This window comes from Candoia aspera, chromosome 2, assembly GCF_035149785.1.
Source record: "Candoia aspera isolate rCanAsp1 chromosome 2, rCanAsp1.hap2, whole genome shotgun sequence".
Lineage (NCBI taxonomy): Eukaryota > Metazoa > Chordata > Lepidosauria > Squamata > Boidae > Candoia > Candoia aspera.
The window spans coordinates 150,428,833-150,444,486 of NC_086154.1; the positions used below are offsets into that span (position 1 = coordinate 150,428,833).

A 15,654-nucleotide genomic window follows, 5' to 3' on the forward strand; every position below is an offset into this window, starting at 1 on the left:
TTAAATAAACCCTGATATCCCAGGGAACCCTGGTTGAGAAACCCTGCTCTAGACCCTGAAGATTGTGCTGCTCAAATGTAGGATGCATGAGGATTTTTAAAAACATTCTAGAAACCTATTGCCTCCAAATGCATTTTAAAAGGCAGAAAAGGGACTGATGTTTCAATCCTGCCTCTGCCAGTAAAGTTACTGTTTCACCATCATGTTCCCTGCAGTTTTCAGAACTTCCCCACAGTTTTTTTTAAAGGCACAGTCTGTAGCTGCAGAATTGCAAAAAATGGTAGTCTGTCCCTCAAGCCATGCCATTGTTGCTCAGTTTTTGCTGAGAGCAGACAAATCAGCAGATGTTCTGTACTGATAATATGTGGCTTTGGGAGAGTGCCCTGAGTGGATAGAGCTGAGACCTGAAGGCACAATGGGAGGAAAATTACCTAGGTCAAAAATGAAAGAGTTTCTCCTTAAAGACTACGGGAGCTGAAATGTGCTGCCTCCGACTATTGGCAGAACCCTTTAATTATGGCTTTTCGTTTGCTGCTCGTTGAGGTTTTTTAAATTTTTTTTCTTTTCTCCAGCATACATTTGAAATTCTGATGTATTCCAGCACTTCCTTTGTCTCTCTTTCCTTTTCAGATTTTCTGTTGTCTTCCTCTCTTTAACTTAAATCATCATCTGCTTCATTTTTCTATGAATGATTAGAGATAGAAAAATTGAACTAACAATTGCCTACCGTATGAGGCAGAGTGTGATGAATCATACTTGAATTCTGCACGTCCTAATTTCATTTCCTGATTTCCTTTCCTCCTTTATGTCTTGCTGATGTAAATTTTAAATCGCAGGCCTTTACACAGGGATTTCTTAATTCCCTGGGCAAGACTTACTTTAAATGCTGTACACTGTCTTTTCAAACCAGGGCCCTCTAGATATGTCAAAGGATTATATAGTTGCTCTTCAGCATTCCTGGAGGGCACCTGATTGGGGGAGGCTGCTGAACAAATCAGTTATAAAATCAAGATTCCTAACTTTCTTTAGCCCTTGGGACCTTTTGAGTCCCACCAGAAATTGCAGAAAATGCATACATAGGTTGTCACATGCAGCAATGTTAAATGTGGGTTTCCCATAGAGAGTATGTGCCTATGTGCATGAGGGTGGGCAAGGCCATGAGAAAAATGATTCTGTGGATTTGGGGGTCAGATGTTGGGACTCCAGCTCCTGTGCTGCCCTTCCCTTATACACTGGAAAGCAAAAGGTCTTCCTGCAGCCTCTCTACTTGATGCTTACTTTTCCTTCCAGACCTTTCCGGCGACTGGATAGCAATGGAGATCTGCAGTGGGACAAAATAAATAAACTGGAGAAAGGACAAGTGTATAAACAGGTAAGGAACATTGACGTTAGGGTGGTCTGTGTTTCTGAGGAGGCAAGTTAATACTTACATGCAACATCATTTTAATCCTTGAGTGTGGTTAACTTGATCAGCGTAAAAAAATGAAGATTGTTGCTGGTGCTTGGTGGTGTCTTCTGCTAAAGGATCTGCTCTGCAAGGTGGAACATATTACTAATTATCCACCTACAACCTTCTCAGCACGTTGGAGCTTCCTCAGAGGGCTTTGGAGGGAAAGGAAGTCAGGGATCTGATGGGAGGAAGGAGGAATCTTCTCTCTAGTTGCTGTACTCAAAGTGCATAATACCCAGTTAACCCAAGCAGAATCACCTGTGAATATGGATATGGCCCGCCTCCTCCTCCTCCTCCCTTGAGAATTGTCCTATGGCTGGAGAGATGAGGGAAAGGGTCTGAGAACATGTTTCAGGTGTGGCAGTACTGGGCATCTGTGAGGCCTACTTGCAAGAAAGGTGCCAGCTCCCTGAACTCTTGGACCTCTTGCTGCTGCTACTGATGTTCCTCTTTTCACACACCCAGTTCACCTACCATCCCTTTCTGGGTCAGAGGGTGGGGGTGACAGAAATAAGAGAGGAAAAACAGCTGCCAGCTCTTGCTTGGGTCTGATTATTTAAGTTTGATGGTGGAGACTTGGCCCAATGTGGGACAATCACATGAGAGAGTAGCAGCAAAAAGGGGATTGAGCCTTACAGTGTAATTTGCTCAGAGGTCTCCCAAGTCCTGGAGGCAGTGTGGGACTAGCTGTTCTGTACCCACATGATATAAAGGGGAACTTTCCTTTTTTTCTCTGTGATGTAAAATATTGTCTAGGGATGTTGGTCCTGTATCCATGGAATTCTTTTAATCATTCTAATACAACATTTCTTAGGGCAACCTCTTTGACTTCCTCCGACTCACAGGCTGGCGTGGATCTAAAGTGCTCTATTTTGGGGACCATCTCTACAGCGACCTGGCGGTGAGAGCTTTGGGCATAGTCCTCTGGGTCACGAAGGGAGGATTGGATGGAAGTTGGGTCTTTTAGATTCTCCTCCCAGCTCTGGGAGAAGAGTAGGCTGAGTTCAGTGGGTAGGGTCTCTCATGCTCCTATAAACCTTTTCCATTATGTCTCTCTCCCCCAGGACTTGATGCTGCGGCATGGCTGGCGGACAGGGGCCATAGTTCCCGAGCTAGAAACCGAGACAAAAATGGTGAACACAGAGCAGTACTCCCAAGCACTCACTTGGCTACAAGCCTTGACCGGATTGCTGGAGCGAATGCAGGTAGGGTAGAAGTCAGGAAGCTGCTCGCTTTTTAGGAATGGAGTGGTGGACGATACTAAATTCTTGATGGAACCGGTGCAGAGGAGAGGTACTCCGTGAGAATTATAGGGCAGGGAGTACTCAAAACAGCATCTCAGTAGGTTGCTCTCAAGCCAATTAACTCAGGATAAATGGGATCTGAGGGAGCTAATGAGCATCAGTCTGCCAGAGGAAGGTGAAATTGGTTGAAGAAGCTAGTTTAGTGATTTTTGAGAGGTGATGGAACAGGAAAAACAAGGATGTCTAACTCCTTGCTTTTTGTTCCTGAAAAGATGTTCAAGGATCCTGAATCCCAGCAGGTGCTGCAGGACTGGATGAAGGAGCGCCAGGAACTCAGGTAGCATTTTATTTCTTTTCCCTTCTTTTTCAGGGGCTTCAGTATACTAGTTCAGACCTACAAAATTAGCTGCTTACCTGCATGGCCATAACAAATAGGAATTGCCTCCATCCTACTGAACATAGAGGTTTTAAGTTATTTCTTATGAAGTGAAATTGTGTCCCCATACTCTGTTGCCTTTTTCAGCAATAAGGTATGAGTACTCAGGCCACTAAACTCTGCAGAGTTAATTGGAACCTTCATCAGTGGTTTTGCCTCTCCTTTTTCTCTTGAATTCCAGCTCCTCCTTAGATTGACAATTTATCCCTGCTTTTTGGTCTCTTCACCTCTCCTGGAATAATAATTTCCCACTTCAGCTTTGTTATAGTTGGTTGAATTTGAGCCCCACTGATGTTTTTGATAACCCAGTTAAAAAAAAGTTATTTAGCTTCAATTCAGCTTAGTCAGGATCCAACCCATGATTATCCTGTTGAGACAAAGCTTAGAATTTGCTTAAGTTTTTCCACTTCTCCTCAGCTTCAAATTTATATTTAGATTTCTTTTGGATATAGACTTACCTCTACATGGTGTTACTTTGCAAAGTATAACAGAGGTTTATGATGCAGCATTGGCCTCCCCCCATTGTGCGTTGTTTAGTTGTGCTTAGGCTGCAGCCACCAATATCCACAACAACGCATCAACAACAACAACAAAACTTTATTTCAGTCATAGACCAGTCACAACAACATAGTTCTTCCTATTACTCTCTGGTATTCCTTATCTTCTAAAACACATTTGCTTAGCCGTGTGGGAAATAGGTTTGTGAATTAGATAGGACTCTTTTTATGTTTCATTTGAAGTTTTAATGGACTGGTTTCAGGCTTGGTCACACAGGTCCAAACTGATCCTTCACTGCATATTTGTAATTCTCTCATGGAATTCTGTTTTGTGTTTACTTGACCAACTCAGTTATCAGCCTCACTCCGCTTTGATGGGAAAAGCCATGTAAATGGAATCTCCCATTGCTCCTTTAGAAGCCAAATCTCCAGTTGCTATGTCTTGAAAAATGGAGCAAATAAGTCCTCGCAAATAAATCTCCTGTTAGTCTGGAGCAGCTAATTTTTCTTCTTCATTGCAAAGTCTGCAGTGAGCTTCAGGCCACAGTTACACTGCCTTATTGGTTCTTATGAGTGATCCCTTGCCGAATTCTATCACAGAGCCAAGCTGTAAATGGCTAGACACAAAATCCTGCTCACGCTCAAGAAGAGAGACACAAGTTGATTGCGGTTGGAGAAGAGGGAGGGAAAAATAGGTTTCCTCTCAATTCTTTCATATTCAGAAGCTTTTTTTTTTTTAAAGCATGCAGAAATGAAGAAGTGACAGGACAGGCAGCAGATGCTTTTTTGAAAACAGTGTTCAGGCTGCTGTACAAAGACTCCTTGACAAAAACAATGACCTTCATACAGTTTTGGGAATTCTGTGCCTGTTCATTCTAATATAGCTTCTTCACCGGTGTTGATAACCTTAGTTGTGAGTTGCCTTTGTGCTGGTTGGCAGTGTGGGGGATTGCTACGTGTTTCCAAGCTACTTTCTGCCCTTGCTGTCTATCCTTCGGTGCTTGGAGCTAGCTGAAGTGTCATGGCTAGTTTAAATACAGATTTTAATAAAATCCTAGGCATGATTGACAGTTTTAACAGCTCTGCCCCTCCCTTATGCTGAGAGTAATTATTTCGGTGTTGAGTGGTGTGAGCAATAGCTTCCTTTTGCACGCGTGCACACTGGCATGCACATACACAGACAGTGAAAATCCCATGAGAGAATTACAAGCACAGGCTTTGCTGTTGTGAATCATCTCCCATTTGGTAGGGTTGTATTTTGTGTCTGTAGAGTCACCCGCTCCTTGGATCTATAAGCTCTAGGCATGACATAAGCTCCTTCTGATTATAGTTGAGCTATATATTGTTCTAGCCACTGAGTTGCATTAAAAAAACCTAGCCCAGATCGCCTGATAATATAGGAAAGGGAGCCAGTGTTTATTCAGCAACTCCAGTGTCCTCTGTGCTTAGAAACTATGGTAAAAAAGGCTCCTCATCACAAAATATCAGCTTCAGTGATAATATGAAGCTGAATTCTCTGATGTGAATACAGCAATGCAAAGCTGAAGAAGATAAATGGAAAATGATCTCTAAGTAGTTAGGTAAAGTACAATGTTTCATTGATTGCATTTCTACTTGGCTATGGAGAGGAATAATACGTTTTAGTGGGCTTTGTCACTCCACACCCCAATCCTATTCAGCAGCAACTCTCTGTTTTGAGTATTCAGATGTAACGTCAAGACCTTAGGAACTTTATAACCGTAAAACAATGTTAGATCGAATCTAGCAATAGAAAGGCAATTTGGAGCTAATGGGCAGGTAGTGTACAAGTCTTGGTACCAGCCAGTAATTTTTTTTTTTAAGAAGCTACATACTGCAAGGTAAAGCGCAACCTTTTGTCGTCTTTATTTGGAAAACACCTACAGACCACACTGTAAGATTCTTAAAAAGTGAAAATGGTGGCAGCTGCAATTCCAATTCTGTACATGTGTACACTTGCTCAGAATAGAATAGAGAAGTTGGAACCCCAGTAAATAGAAACTTGGTGGCAACCAACCTTCTGATCAATGGATACTTTATGATTGGCTGTGTGCCCCCTAGGGACCCCGAAAGTGCTCATTAAAAGTTGCCTAATTTACGCTTACGGTTCCAAGGTATAAGGTAACACCGAGTAAAATCTTGCATTTTAGATATTTATTTTAAATTGAAGCCCAGATCCTTAGGCAATTGCTCAATTCAATCTATGTTGCACTTTACAGTGTCCACTCAGATGTTCCACTTTGCTGTCTAAATCTTCTCTAGAGAATGAAATCCATCAATCCTAATGGTCCGATCACTCTTCGTTTTCTTTGTCCCCCTTCCATGCTCTTACAGGGCGCTCACCAAGAACCTCTTCAACCCACAGTTTGGCAGTATCTTTCGCACGTGCCACAATCCCACATACTTCTCTCGCCGCCTGTGCCGCTTCTCAGACGTCTACATGGCCTCACTCAGCTGTTTGCTCAATTACGACCTCAATTACACGTTTTATCCCCGACGCACCCCACTGCAGCATGAGGCTCCCCTTTGGATGGATCAGCTCTGCACTGGCTGCATGAAGACTCCCTTCCTGGAAGAGATGGCGCATATCCGCTAGGGACCAGCTGGGGAGAAGTTTGCAGATGGTCATGCTTCTACTTTGCTTGAGGGCAGTGGTGGGCTGACTTAAGACTCATATGGCCCGTTTCTTTATATTAGAACCAACCCCCGCCCCCCGGTCCATGGATACATGTCAGATTTACAAAGCAAGAGGGCCTGCTAAGCTTTTTCTTTGTTGGTAAGGACTTAACGACTGTTCTTCAGCATTCATTTTTGCTTATGGACTTAAGAAGCACCTTTGTGGCTCACACCAAGATCTAGCTAGTTTGGTCCATTGTTCTTTGCAAGAACATCAGCAGCTGCCAGGTGACCACTGCAAAAGTTAGAAGAAGCCTATTAACAGGAGCATTGTCTGCCTTCGTCGCCAGCTGCCCTGGAGAGTTTGGAATTTCCATGTGCACAGGGGGAAGGGGCCTTGGGTTGGCCCACGGTCTGTTTGTTTGTTCTCCCTTAGGGTGGGTGCTCCTCCCAGACAGATATGCTCAGCGTGTGCCAGGCGGAAGACCTTGGTTTTGTTGATCCATGCACGAAGTTTTCATCCTTTGTAGAGCCATATGTATTCTGTAGTGTTTGAAGTTTACATTCTTCCCCCAGCCCCACCAACTGTGGGGTCTTTTTTTTTTCCTTTTCTTGCTTGTAATGGAGAGGAATACAGGGTGTGGGAATGGGGGGTCCTGTCTCCCACTGAAATTGGAGGGACAGGAGGTGCTATTGTGGGGAGGGTATTTTTAGCTGATGACTGGAATTTTGTAATATTAATAAAAGAGTAGTGTGAGATCCATGGCTGATTTGTGGTATAAAGGTGAGGAATAAGATCAGGAGCTGAATGGGCTATGTGTTTGGCTTTGCCATTGTGATTCTTAACCTATTTCATTTCCTCTGACTCATTGGTCCATGATTTAGAGTGGATTGGAAATGAAGATGTGATTACATGCTCATAGGTACACATACACCTTCTAAAACAAAGCTTGGTTTCCAAGTATTTTCTGTTTCTATGCAAATAAACTCAATTTGGATCATTCTTTTTTTAATGGGGTTCCCTGAAAGCAGAATTTAGGCTGGACGTCAAAACTCTACTTGCTGGCCAGGAGAAATGGCCAACTCCTCTGGCATTTTATAGATATTTGTCAGGCCCAGCCCAAGAACAACAATCAATCCAGCCAAACTTCAGTTCTTTTTTTGCTAACGCTGTATAGACAGAATCTTGCCAGACTAAAGGTACTCTACCTAACCTAAGGGGAAATAACCTGGGAAGGCTCTAGGGCAGGGCTATTCTGAACCTCTTAGTCTTCCCACAGCTGCCCCCTGGACTATGCTTCCTCTTATCTCTTCCACCTTCAAATGTGCTCCCTCATTCCTGAGAACCAGCGGGACTGCCAAAATCCACCACATCACCACCCCCTTCAGAGGCATTCCATAACAGTATTGTCTATACACATTGAAATATTTGATGATGAGACCTAGAAACTTGTTTTAAAATTAAACTTTTCTGTGCAATGGATAGTACAGCTATGTATAATTTAAAAAGGGTGAGGGAGGAATGTTTTAGGCTTTGGGTGAGTGCAGCATCTGCTATTCAAAAAAAGTGCCCTCAATTTTTGTTTTTTTGTGGTACAAACTTAAAAAAAAAAACAGCTGCTTTAAGAATTGTGCTAAATGGATTCCTCAGAGCAGACACGCCTTCGTTCAGGCTTGTGCAGAAACTTGAAAAAAAAGGGGCTGCATTCATCTATGGAGAAGTGCCTGGCTAAGGACTGTTTTTTAAATCATTTTTAGAGTGTCCACAGCCCTAATGGCAGACCTATGTGGATGTGATGCCACCTACTGGCCACATATATAATTTACAAGCAGTGTCCACACACTGGAGAGAGGTTTTTCGTGTTTAAAATCTCATTCAGAAATACATATTTTCACTTTGTATTCCAATTGTAATTTATGATTTTCTCTAGAACTTGATCAGTAATTTGTTTCATGGCAAGGTCACTCAGCGGCAGTGCAAGATGATCAGGAAATCATTGTACGCTGCTTCATTTGCCAGAGCCCTGTCTTTCCGTACAAACCTGTGACTACTAGATAGTAATGGCACAGTAAGTCAACTGATGCTTTTCAAGTAGCTGGATTTGACCCTGAGGCAGAGAGTTAGGGCTAGAAACTAGGAGACTCTGAGTTCTAGTCCTGCCTTAGGCATGAAAGCCAGCTGGGTGACCTTGGGCCAGTCACACACACTCAGCCCAGCTCACCTCACAGGGTGGTGGTTGTGGGGAAAATAGGAGGAAGGAGTATTGAGTATGTTTGCCGCCTTGAGTTATTTATAAAAAAAAAGGTGGGATAGAAAATTTTAAAAAATTAAAAAATAACTTGCAGTCACATGACAACGCAATCTTACATGTACTTATCTGTGTTTTAAGGTCTCACTGATTTTGAATAAATACATCTTGCACCCATGCTTCTAGCAAAAACATAAATGCCTCTTTGGCCGAGCCCTGATCCAACTTGCAACAGAGCTACCTAATTATCCCATCCTGCTGCATTTTATACCACAAATTACCGAAAGTCAATGACTTACTCATTGACTTTTTCCATTGCTTCCTGTGGATTTTTGTCCTTTTGCAACAAAATAAGGAAGACTGCACAGATTGGATCAAGCTGAACCAGCTGTCTTAATAAACTCGAATAAAATTCAATGCTGTAAGCTTTACTGCCTGCTTTGGACTATAGAGTCAAAGAGGTGATCGAAGACAAGAGCTCACAGTACGGAGCTGGTGTACTGTGCTTAGCAAGGCAGCTCTAGAAAAGCTTTAAGGATGAACTGAAAGTAATCAAAAGATATTAGTCCCCCTCTTGGAAAATGGTTAATATTGTATTCAACAACAGCTAGAAGGACTGGCCTAAACCTGCCATCAATAAGAGCCTTAGCATTGATGTGAGCTTTCCCTTACAGCACTAGGCCTGGGGTAGGATTCTGAACTGATCATCTTCAGGACTCCTGGCTCTGTTTCTGCTCGGTTGCTTAGAGTGGGATCCTGTTTCACTCTTGCTGGCTTTCTGCTTCCCCAGCACATGCTGGGGGGTGGCAGACCAGAAAGACGCAGCAGGAGAGACAATTAGGGACAATGTAATCGTTCCATCTGGTTGGGGTGGCAGCATCTGGGCCACGCGATCTCTTTGTGGGGGAGATGGGAGCCAGGGAGCTTCCGAACCTCCATTTGCCTGGATCCCGGGTGGAGCAGACAGGCAGTGTGACATGGCAGCAGGACACGGCAGGCAACTGGACACGTCTGGAAGGGTCTGGTGAGAGCAACCAGCGGTGGGCTGGTGAGGTTGATGCTGTTGCAAAGGGAGTGAGCTAAAATGATGGAATGATAAAAGTACAGTTTCGGTGACTAAAAAGTTCATAGTTGTTTTCAACAGGAGATAATGTTTTTTTAAGAGTATCAAAGTGTGTCTTGAGGGAAATTTAAGAAAACATTTCAAGTGGGGTTGTGTTAATTTACTTCCTTTACCCCTTCACCTCAACTAAATAAGTTTTTTTAATATTACAAAAACCCATTTAGCAGAAGTGAAACTAAAATGAATGAATACTTCTGCTTTTAAATAATACTCATGTCTCCTGGGTGTTTAAACCACTGTAATTTTTTCCACCCTTCCCTAGTGGGGAACCTAATTTCACTCAGAGCTTAGATAAATATACTAATATGCTTCTGAACTAGAAATTGAAAAGATATGCATTAACCATAACCTTTCTAATAATGAATATAGTAGTTCAGTTGTTTAAAATGGGAAGTGTCATGTGAGAAGGCCACATTTCAAGGGATACTGACACTAAGGTTTGGGTAATACACATGCTTTAAATTCAATTCTTCAGTTAATCAGGGGCAATACAGGTATTTAAGTGACTAAAACCAAACCACTGAACCGGTTATGGTCTTAATTTTAAAAAGAAGCATGGTTGAGCATAGGGGGAAAAGCGAGAATGAAGCTATCCAAATGGGGAAACCTGTTGACCTGCCGTCCACCCTCTCCACGTCATCCCCCACCAATGAACACTGTCCCTCATTTCCTTCCCCTCATTAGGACTTCCTGCCAGCTCTGGCTTTGCAACCCCCACCCCACAGCATGAAATCTAATATTTATGATGAATGCTTGTAAGGGGGGGGGGGAAGAAGTCTAGAAGTAGAACAAGTCTCTCACGTCTACAGCCCAGTGAACTTGATTCTGCTTCTCCCTTCCTTCCAGCTGCTTGCTTAGAAACCACATCCAGGGGTGCTGAGGCCCAGCCCGTCACCACTTTGCGGGTCACAAACCCCAGCAAAGCCACTGGAAACCAGCAGCACCTACATCGGGAGTTGCTGTTCGCCCACCGCAAGTATGGCTTGAACCTCCAGGCTGCAACTGCTACATAGGCTTTCCAGAAGCTGGGGAGAACAGCCACAGCTCTAGCTTCTGTGGACCTTGTTGATGTTTCCCCTGAGACCTTTGCAGATTATATCTGTGTACTTTCCGCCTGAAATTATTGTTTATTGTTGAGAGAAAGCTTGATACCTTTGCTGGAAGAAATCTATTTTATGATGCTGAAAAGGGGGCATTTTGTTGCTCAGAAAACCCTACTTGTTTCTTGCTCCTCCAATTCTATTTATTTTTTAATTTGCATGACATTGTGCAGGTGTCACAGGCACTGCACCATCGCCTCACTTTCTGTGCCACTGTTGTCTGTAGTTTCGGACTGTGAAACGTAGCTATTCTGCAAGCCGCAGTAGGTGTACTCATAAACAGCTCAAAACTGTTTTAGCTTAACAGTAGGCCAAAATTCTGTATACCTCTTAGGGGTATAGATGGGAAGCCATGTGAATCTGTCGAAGCAAAAACATCCAAGAAGGAAGCTTGTGCATTGAAGGCAAAAAAAAAATACGTTCAGTTTCATACCTGTAGGTTTTCATGAATGATCATTCACATTATCCATTCTGCCAGCTTTTGCCAAAGCAAAGTTGCTACTCTTTAAAATGCTACATTTTATTTTTATGCATAAGATTTGAGCAGAAAACTATTACAGAGCTTCCATTAGCACAGACGTTTGTGAAAATGTTTGAGGTACTGATTTATAAACTGATATAAATTTATTTATTTATCAAATTTTGCCACCGCCCCCCCCAAAAGAGGGGAGTAAACATCCTAAACATTTCAACTCTTTAGGAATTAGTGGTCTCCGTTTTGAGGAAGAGACATACAGAACTCTTTTTCCTCCCTAGTAGTGGGGAAGGTGTACCAAATATGTACCTCATAGTAATCTCAAAGTAGTAATTTCAAAGTAATAAACCTGACATGCTCTTGTGTAAGTTGATCAGACCATTCCAAGTCACCATTCAGTTATTATTTGAAAGTGAAATGCTCTCTCACAAGGTATCACCAAGATGATATCAGGGCATCCATGAAGCCTATTAAAATAAAACAATAACAATGTATTTTCTGCAAGAGTTTTAAAACGCATGTTATAAGGTAATAGAGTAAATATTTTCCCTAGGTGTGTTTTCCCTAGGTAATGGTAGGATAAATAGGGTTGGACTAGGAGTGACTGGCTCAAAATCATCCAACCAAGGTCGGTGCATAAGGGAAAACTAAACTCTGTCTCCTGGTTTCTAGTCCAACCCCTTAACAATTTCACCAAACAGGCTCTGCAGTGGTACTGCTGCAAGCACTGCAGTAGCAGTGATGCCCAAACATATTCAAATTATTGCCTAGTTCATATTTTAATATTTTAATTAATATTTTAATATTTTGGTTTTTTCTTGTGCTTTCTTTTTTTTCATGCTGATAGAAATAATGAGATGGTTTGAGAAAAGCAGCAAACAGGGATCATTCCTTATGCTCATTTGTGTATCATCTATGTGTGTGTTTGTATGCATGCACAGTTGTGTTAGTATAGCATTAGCAATATATGTGTCTTTTAGGCCCTTAAATTGTATCCGCCTGTTTCTAGTTGTGAATGCCATTTCACCCTCTCCAAACAGTTCACTTCATGCCCAGGCTGGCCATATAGGAAACACAGTGTCCTTTCTGCCAGCAAGATCCTCTCGGGTGGCAACTCTATACCCTCCCCCTGGGAGTAAGCCCCCCTGAATACAATCTGGACTTACTTCTGAGTGGACATGCATAGGGTTACAGGAATTGTAACCTGACTCAGGTTCCCAGCCCATGAGGCACAGCAGGGGTCACCTTTCTTCCCTCTGCTGGCCCCCAGCCAGACTGGGCTTTGATCACTAGCAGGTTTTTCAAGACTTGTTTGCTGGCCTAAATAGACAGGACAGTTTTACAGGTAGGTCTGCTCTGCTACTTATCTAAGGTGTACTTTATGGAGGTAGGGAGAGAAACATAGCCAAGTTCTCATACCTCCCTCCTTAAGCCAGAGTAACACATTATTTCTGTGCTATTTTGCTTCAACCCAGCTCAGTAAATGAACCCAGTAGCAGGTAAACAAGGGCTAAAATGTAAAACAATGGTGGTAGGGCATTTTTTCTCCCACCCTCATATGCTCCATTTTGTGTAGATTACAGACCTCCCCATCCTTCTGCTCTCTCTCCCTCTCTCTCCCTCTGATGACCATGGGCATACTTGTTTAGCAGAGGCAACAGGAGCCATCCACAGCCACAGACACCCATCAACAATGTCTGCTTGTTAATGCTACAGGGAAAAAAGAGGGGGAGCTGTCCGTTTTTCTGTCCCTTTTATTTGCAAGTTAGTCCATCTACCTGGTGGTGGTGTCATCTGCAGCATCAGGTAGACTGTCTTGCAAACCCCAAAAGAAGGCTGGCAATGGAGGTAGACTGGTGATGGTGGGCAATGCATGGAGCAGCAAGGCTTCAGTTCTGATGGACCCTGGGAAATACCGTGAAGCCAACATCAAATTTGGAGACTCCTTTGTAGGCTAGACTAGGGTAGCTGACAAACCATCCTGACTGAAGGCAATAGAAAGCCACTTGCTTCTTGTTGCCAAGAAATTGGATGATCTAAGGAATCATCAGGACTATTCAAGGGAGTTGGTCTTTTTGCAAATGAGTGGCCAAGATACCTGAAGATTCTGGTAGGTTTACTACCTTAGTGACAATGAGGCTTTGTTCTTCATGTATGTGACTGAGGGAAAAGAATCTCATGTAAGATGACCTGTTCTTGAATACCTTTAGCCACTTCAAACCTCAGCTCTGTTTATTCAGAAATAAATCTTGGTCTTGGCATGGTAGCTTTACTCAAATGTTAAAAGTATATATAGCATTTGCAGCCCTAATTGCATTTGTAAGAATGTCAAAACACACAGCAAATTTCCTCATAGTCTTTGGCACCGTGCATTTAATGACAGATTGAAATACACCGCCATGGCAGATTTAGAGCATTTATGACTCAGGAAGCTAGACAATAATGATCATTTCTCATCTTAAAGAAGAATGGAGTATAGTAGGAAGGGAAAATCTGTGGCTCCACCAGTTTCAGTACCAGATCCATTTTCTCACAAGTTATAAAATTAACACTATTTACATATCCAGTTTTGTGATTTTTTCTTAAATGGATGGAACCATGAGTTGATATAAGTCCTGTTTTAATTAAAACCAACCCCAAAACCAGGACATATATATCCAATGTTTGTTCATACATCTAGCCTAATACTTCTTGTTTTATTAGGGTGCTCAACTTATGGGTGGACAGTGGTTTCCAGATTTCCCTCCAGAGCAGTTTGTGAATCATTGTTGTGTGAGAGATAACTGTGTATTTTTTTAAATGTAGCACTATTGCCCATACATTTTCTACATCTGATGATGCTGAGAATTATGAATGAGTTGTTCAGACGCAGTTAATATATGGGATGATTACAATGAAATATGGCCATCCTTTACTGAAGCTTGTGTAAAACTTCACACATGCACGCACACACATCATTTTTGTTGTTTTTTCTCTTTGTTTTTTTTTAAGCACTATAGCACTTTTCTGCAGTGTTCCTAGTCTAAAATGTTACATTATTAAGCAAACTAAGCCAGGCTGAGGATGATCTTTATTGTTAAAGGGAAACGTCTGCTTTTATATGGGCTGTCCTGGTCCCATATACTGTACATATTATCTTGTTGTTGGGCTCAGTGAGGGTGGATGCTTGTCACAACCATTCACCTGCTCAGGGTGGGATGGATGAAATCTCCGTGTTGTGTCAATCTCCTTTCTCAGAGGCTTGAGCCTTCGTTCAAAGCCGGAGCTGCTCCAGGTTCTAGAGCATCGGAATCGGCGCCGGGATGGGACAGAAAGTGGCTTGAAACCATCCCCCCTTGAGCAGGAGCTTCTGCGCTGGCAGCAGAGACGGGAACAGGTAAGGGTCAAGCCACCGAGATGGCTCTTGAGACACTGCCTTCCTGCAGTTCTTATAGGCAGTGACAGGAAATGCCTTGCTTGTGGACCCTCCAAGGATGTCTCATAGGAATGTCCTTTCTTGTCTGCAGCATCAACAGCAGGAAGCAACAGGAGATCCTGGTGGGAGCCAACCAGAGTTCATAAAGGTTCGGGAGAAATTACGAAGGACACAGCAGCAACGGGATCCTTTTCCCCAGCATGCAGCCCCTTCCCCAATATCTATTCCCTTCCCATGCCTTCATCTCACCAACAGAAAACCCTCCCAGGTTCCAGTCAAGCACCTTCCTGTAGCCCCACAGGCTGCAGCTTCATACCCTCAGAGTTCCCTCAAGGCCTCTAGTCTTACCTCTGTCCTATCAAAGCATTCTCTTCCCAATAATACATGACTGTCTCCTACACAAGACCCCTTTTACCATGAATGCATCATCAGCTGGTTCACATATAACACCAAGCTGTAATGTGTTCATTTTGGGGTTAGCAGCTTATTCAATAAACTTGGTTTAAAAACCTGGCTTTGCTTTACATGGGAATGCAGCTCCTCCCTCCCTTTCTTCCAGGTTGGGGGTGGGAATCTCAAAAGAACGTGAACTTTGACTCCACTCCCAAGGGTGAAAATAGAAAGGAAGAAGGTTGGCCAAGTGTGTGAATCCCATTTATTTCTTTTTAGCGGTCTATGAGAGAATAAAAGATCCCATAAACACTAAGAATTACTTCTGGCTTAATGTTGTCTTTATTTATTTAATTTACATGGCTGCCCAAATCAAAATGATGAAAGCTATGGAGAAACCCTTCAGCTATTTGACCACAAGAAGTTTTGGAGTTATGGGAGGCTGAGCAATGTCTACAGAGAAATGGTGATTATCCGTGCTAGGGTTTCTCAACCAGGGTTCCATGGAACCCTTGGGTTCCCTGGGAGATCAGGATTTATTAAAAAAAATATTTCAAATTCAGGCAACCTCATATTAAAGAGGTAAGTTTCATTCTTTATTTTTAGTTTAAGAATACTGTTAATGCTTGTAATACAGGCCT

General features: G+C 42.7%; 1 protein-coding gene across 4 annotated transcripts in view; it reads left to right on the top strand.

Moving 5' to 3' along the window:
• The window catches only part of LOC134490888 (5'-nucleotidase domain-containing protein 2-like), a 30,372-nt gene extending 15,236 nt beyond the window's left edge, over positions 1-15,136 (top strand). Inside the window, exons 10-16 of one of the 4 annotated variants that reach the window (XR_010067255.1) lie at positions 1,291-1,372; positions 2,265-2,351; positions 2,515-2,655; positions 2,967-3,031; positions 5,980-6,421; positions 10,480-10,609; positions 14,446-14,580. Coding sequence is in view for 2 of the 4 variants with exons in the window: in XM_063294246.1 (XP_063150316.1) it covers positions 1,291-1,372; positions 2,265-2,351; positions 2,515-2,655; positions 2,967-3,031; positions 14,446-14,584; positions 14,715-15,011 (811 nt within the window). In the remaining 2 variants the exon portion in view is untranslated. Of the gene's footprint in view, positions 1-1,290; positions 1,373-2,264; positions 2,352-2,514; positions 2,656-2,966; positions 3,032-5,979; positions 7,021-10,479; positions 10,610-14,445; positions 14,585-14,714 lie in introns of those variants that run through there. The other 3 variants (XR_010067256.1, XM_063294246.1, XM_063294247.1) reach the window with 3 other exon arrangements.
• Positions 15,137-15,654: the final 518 nt, after the last annotated feature.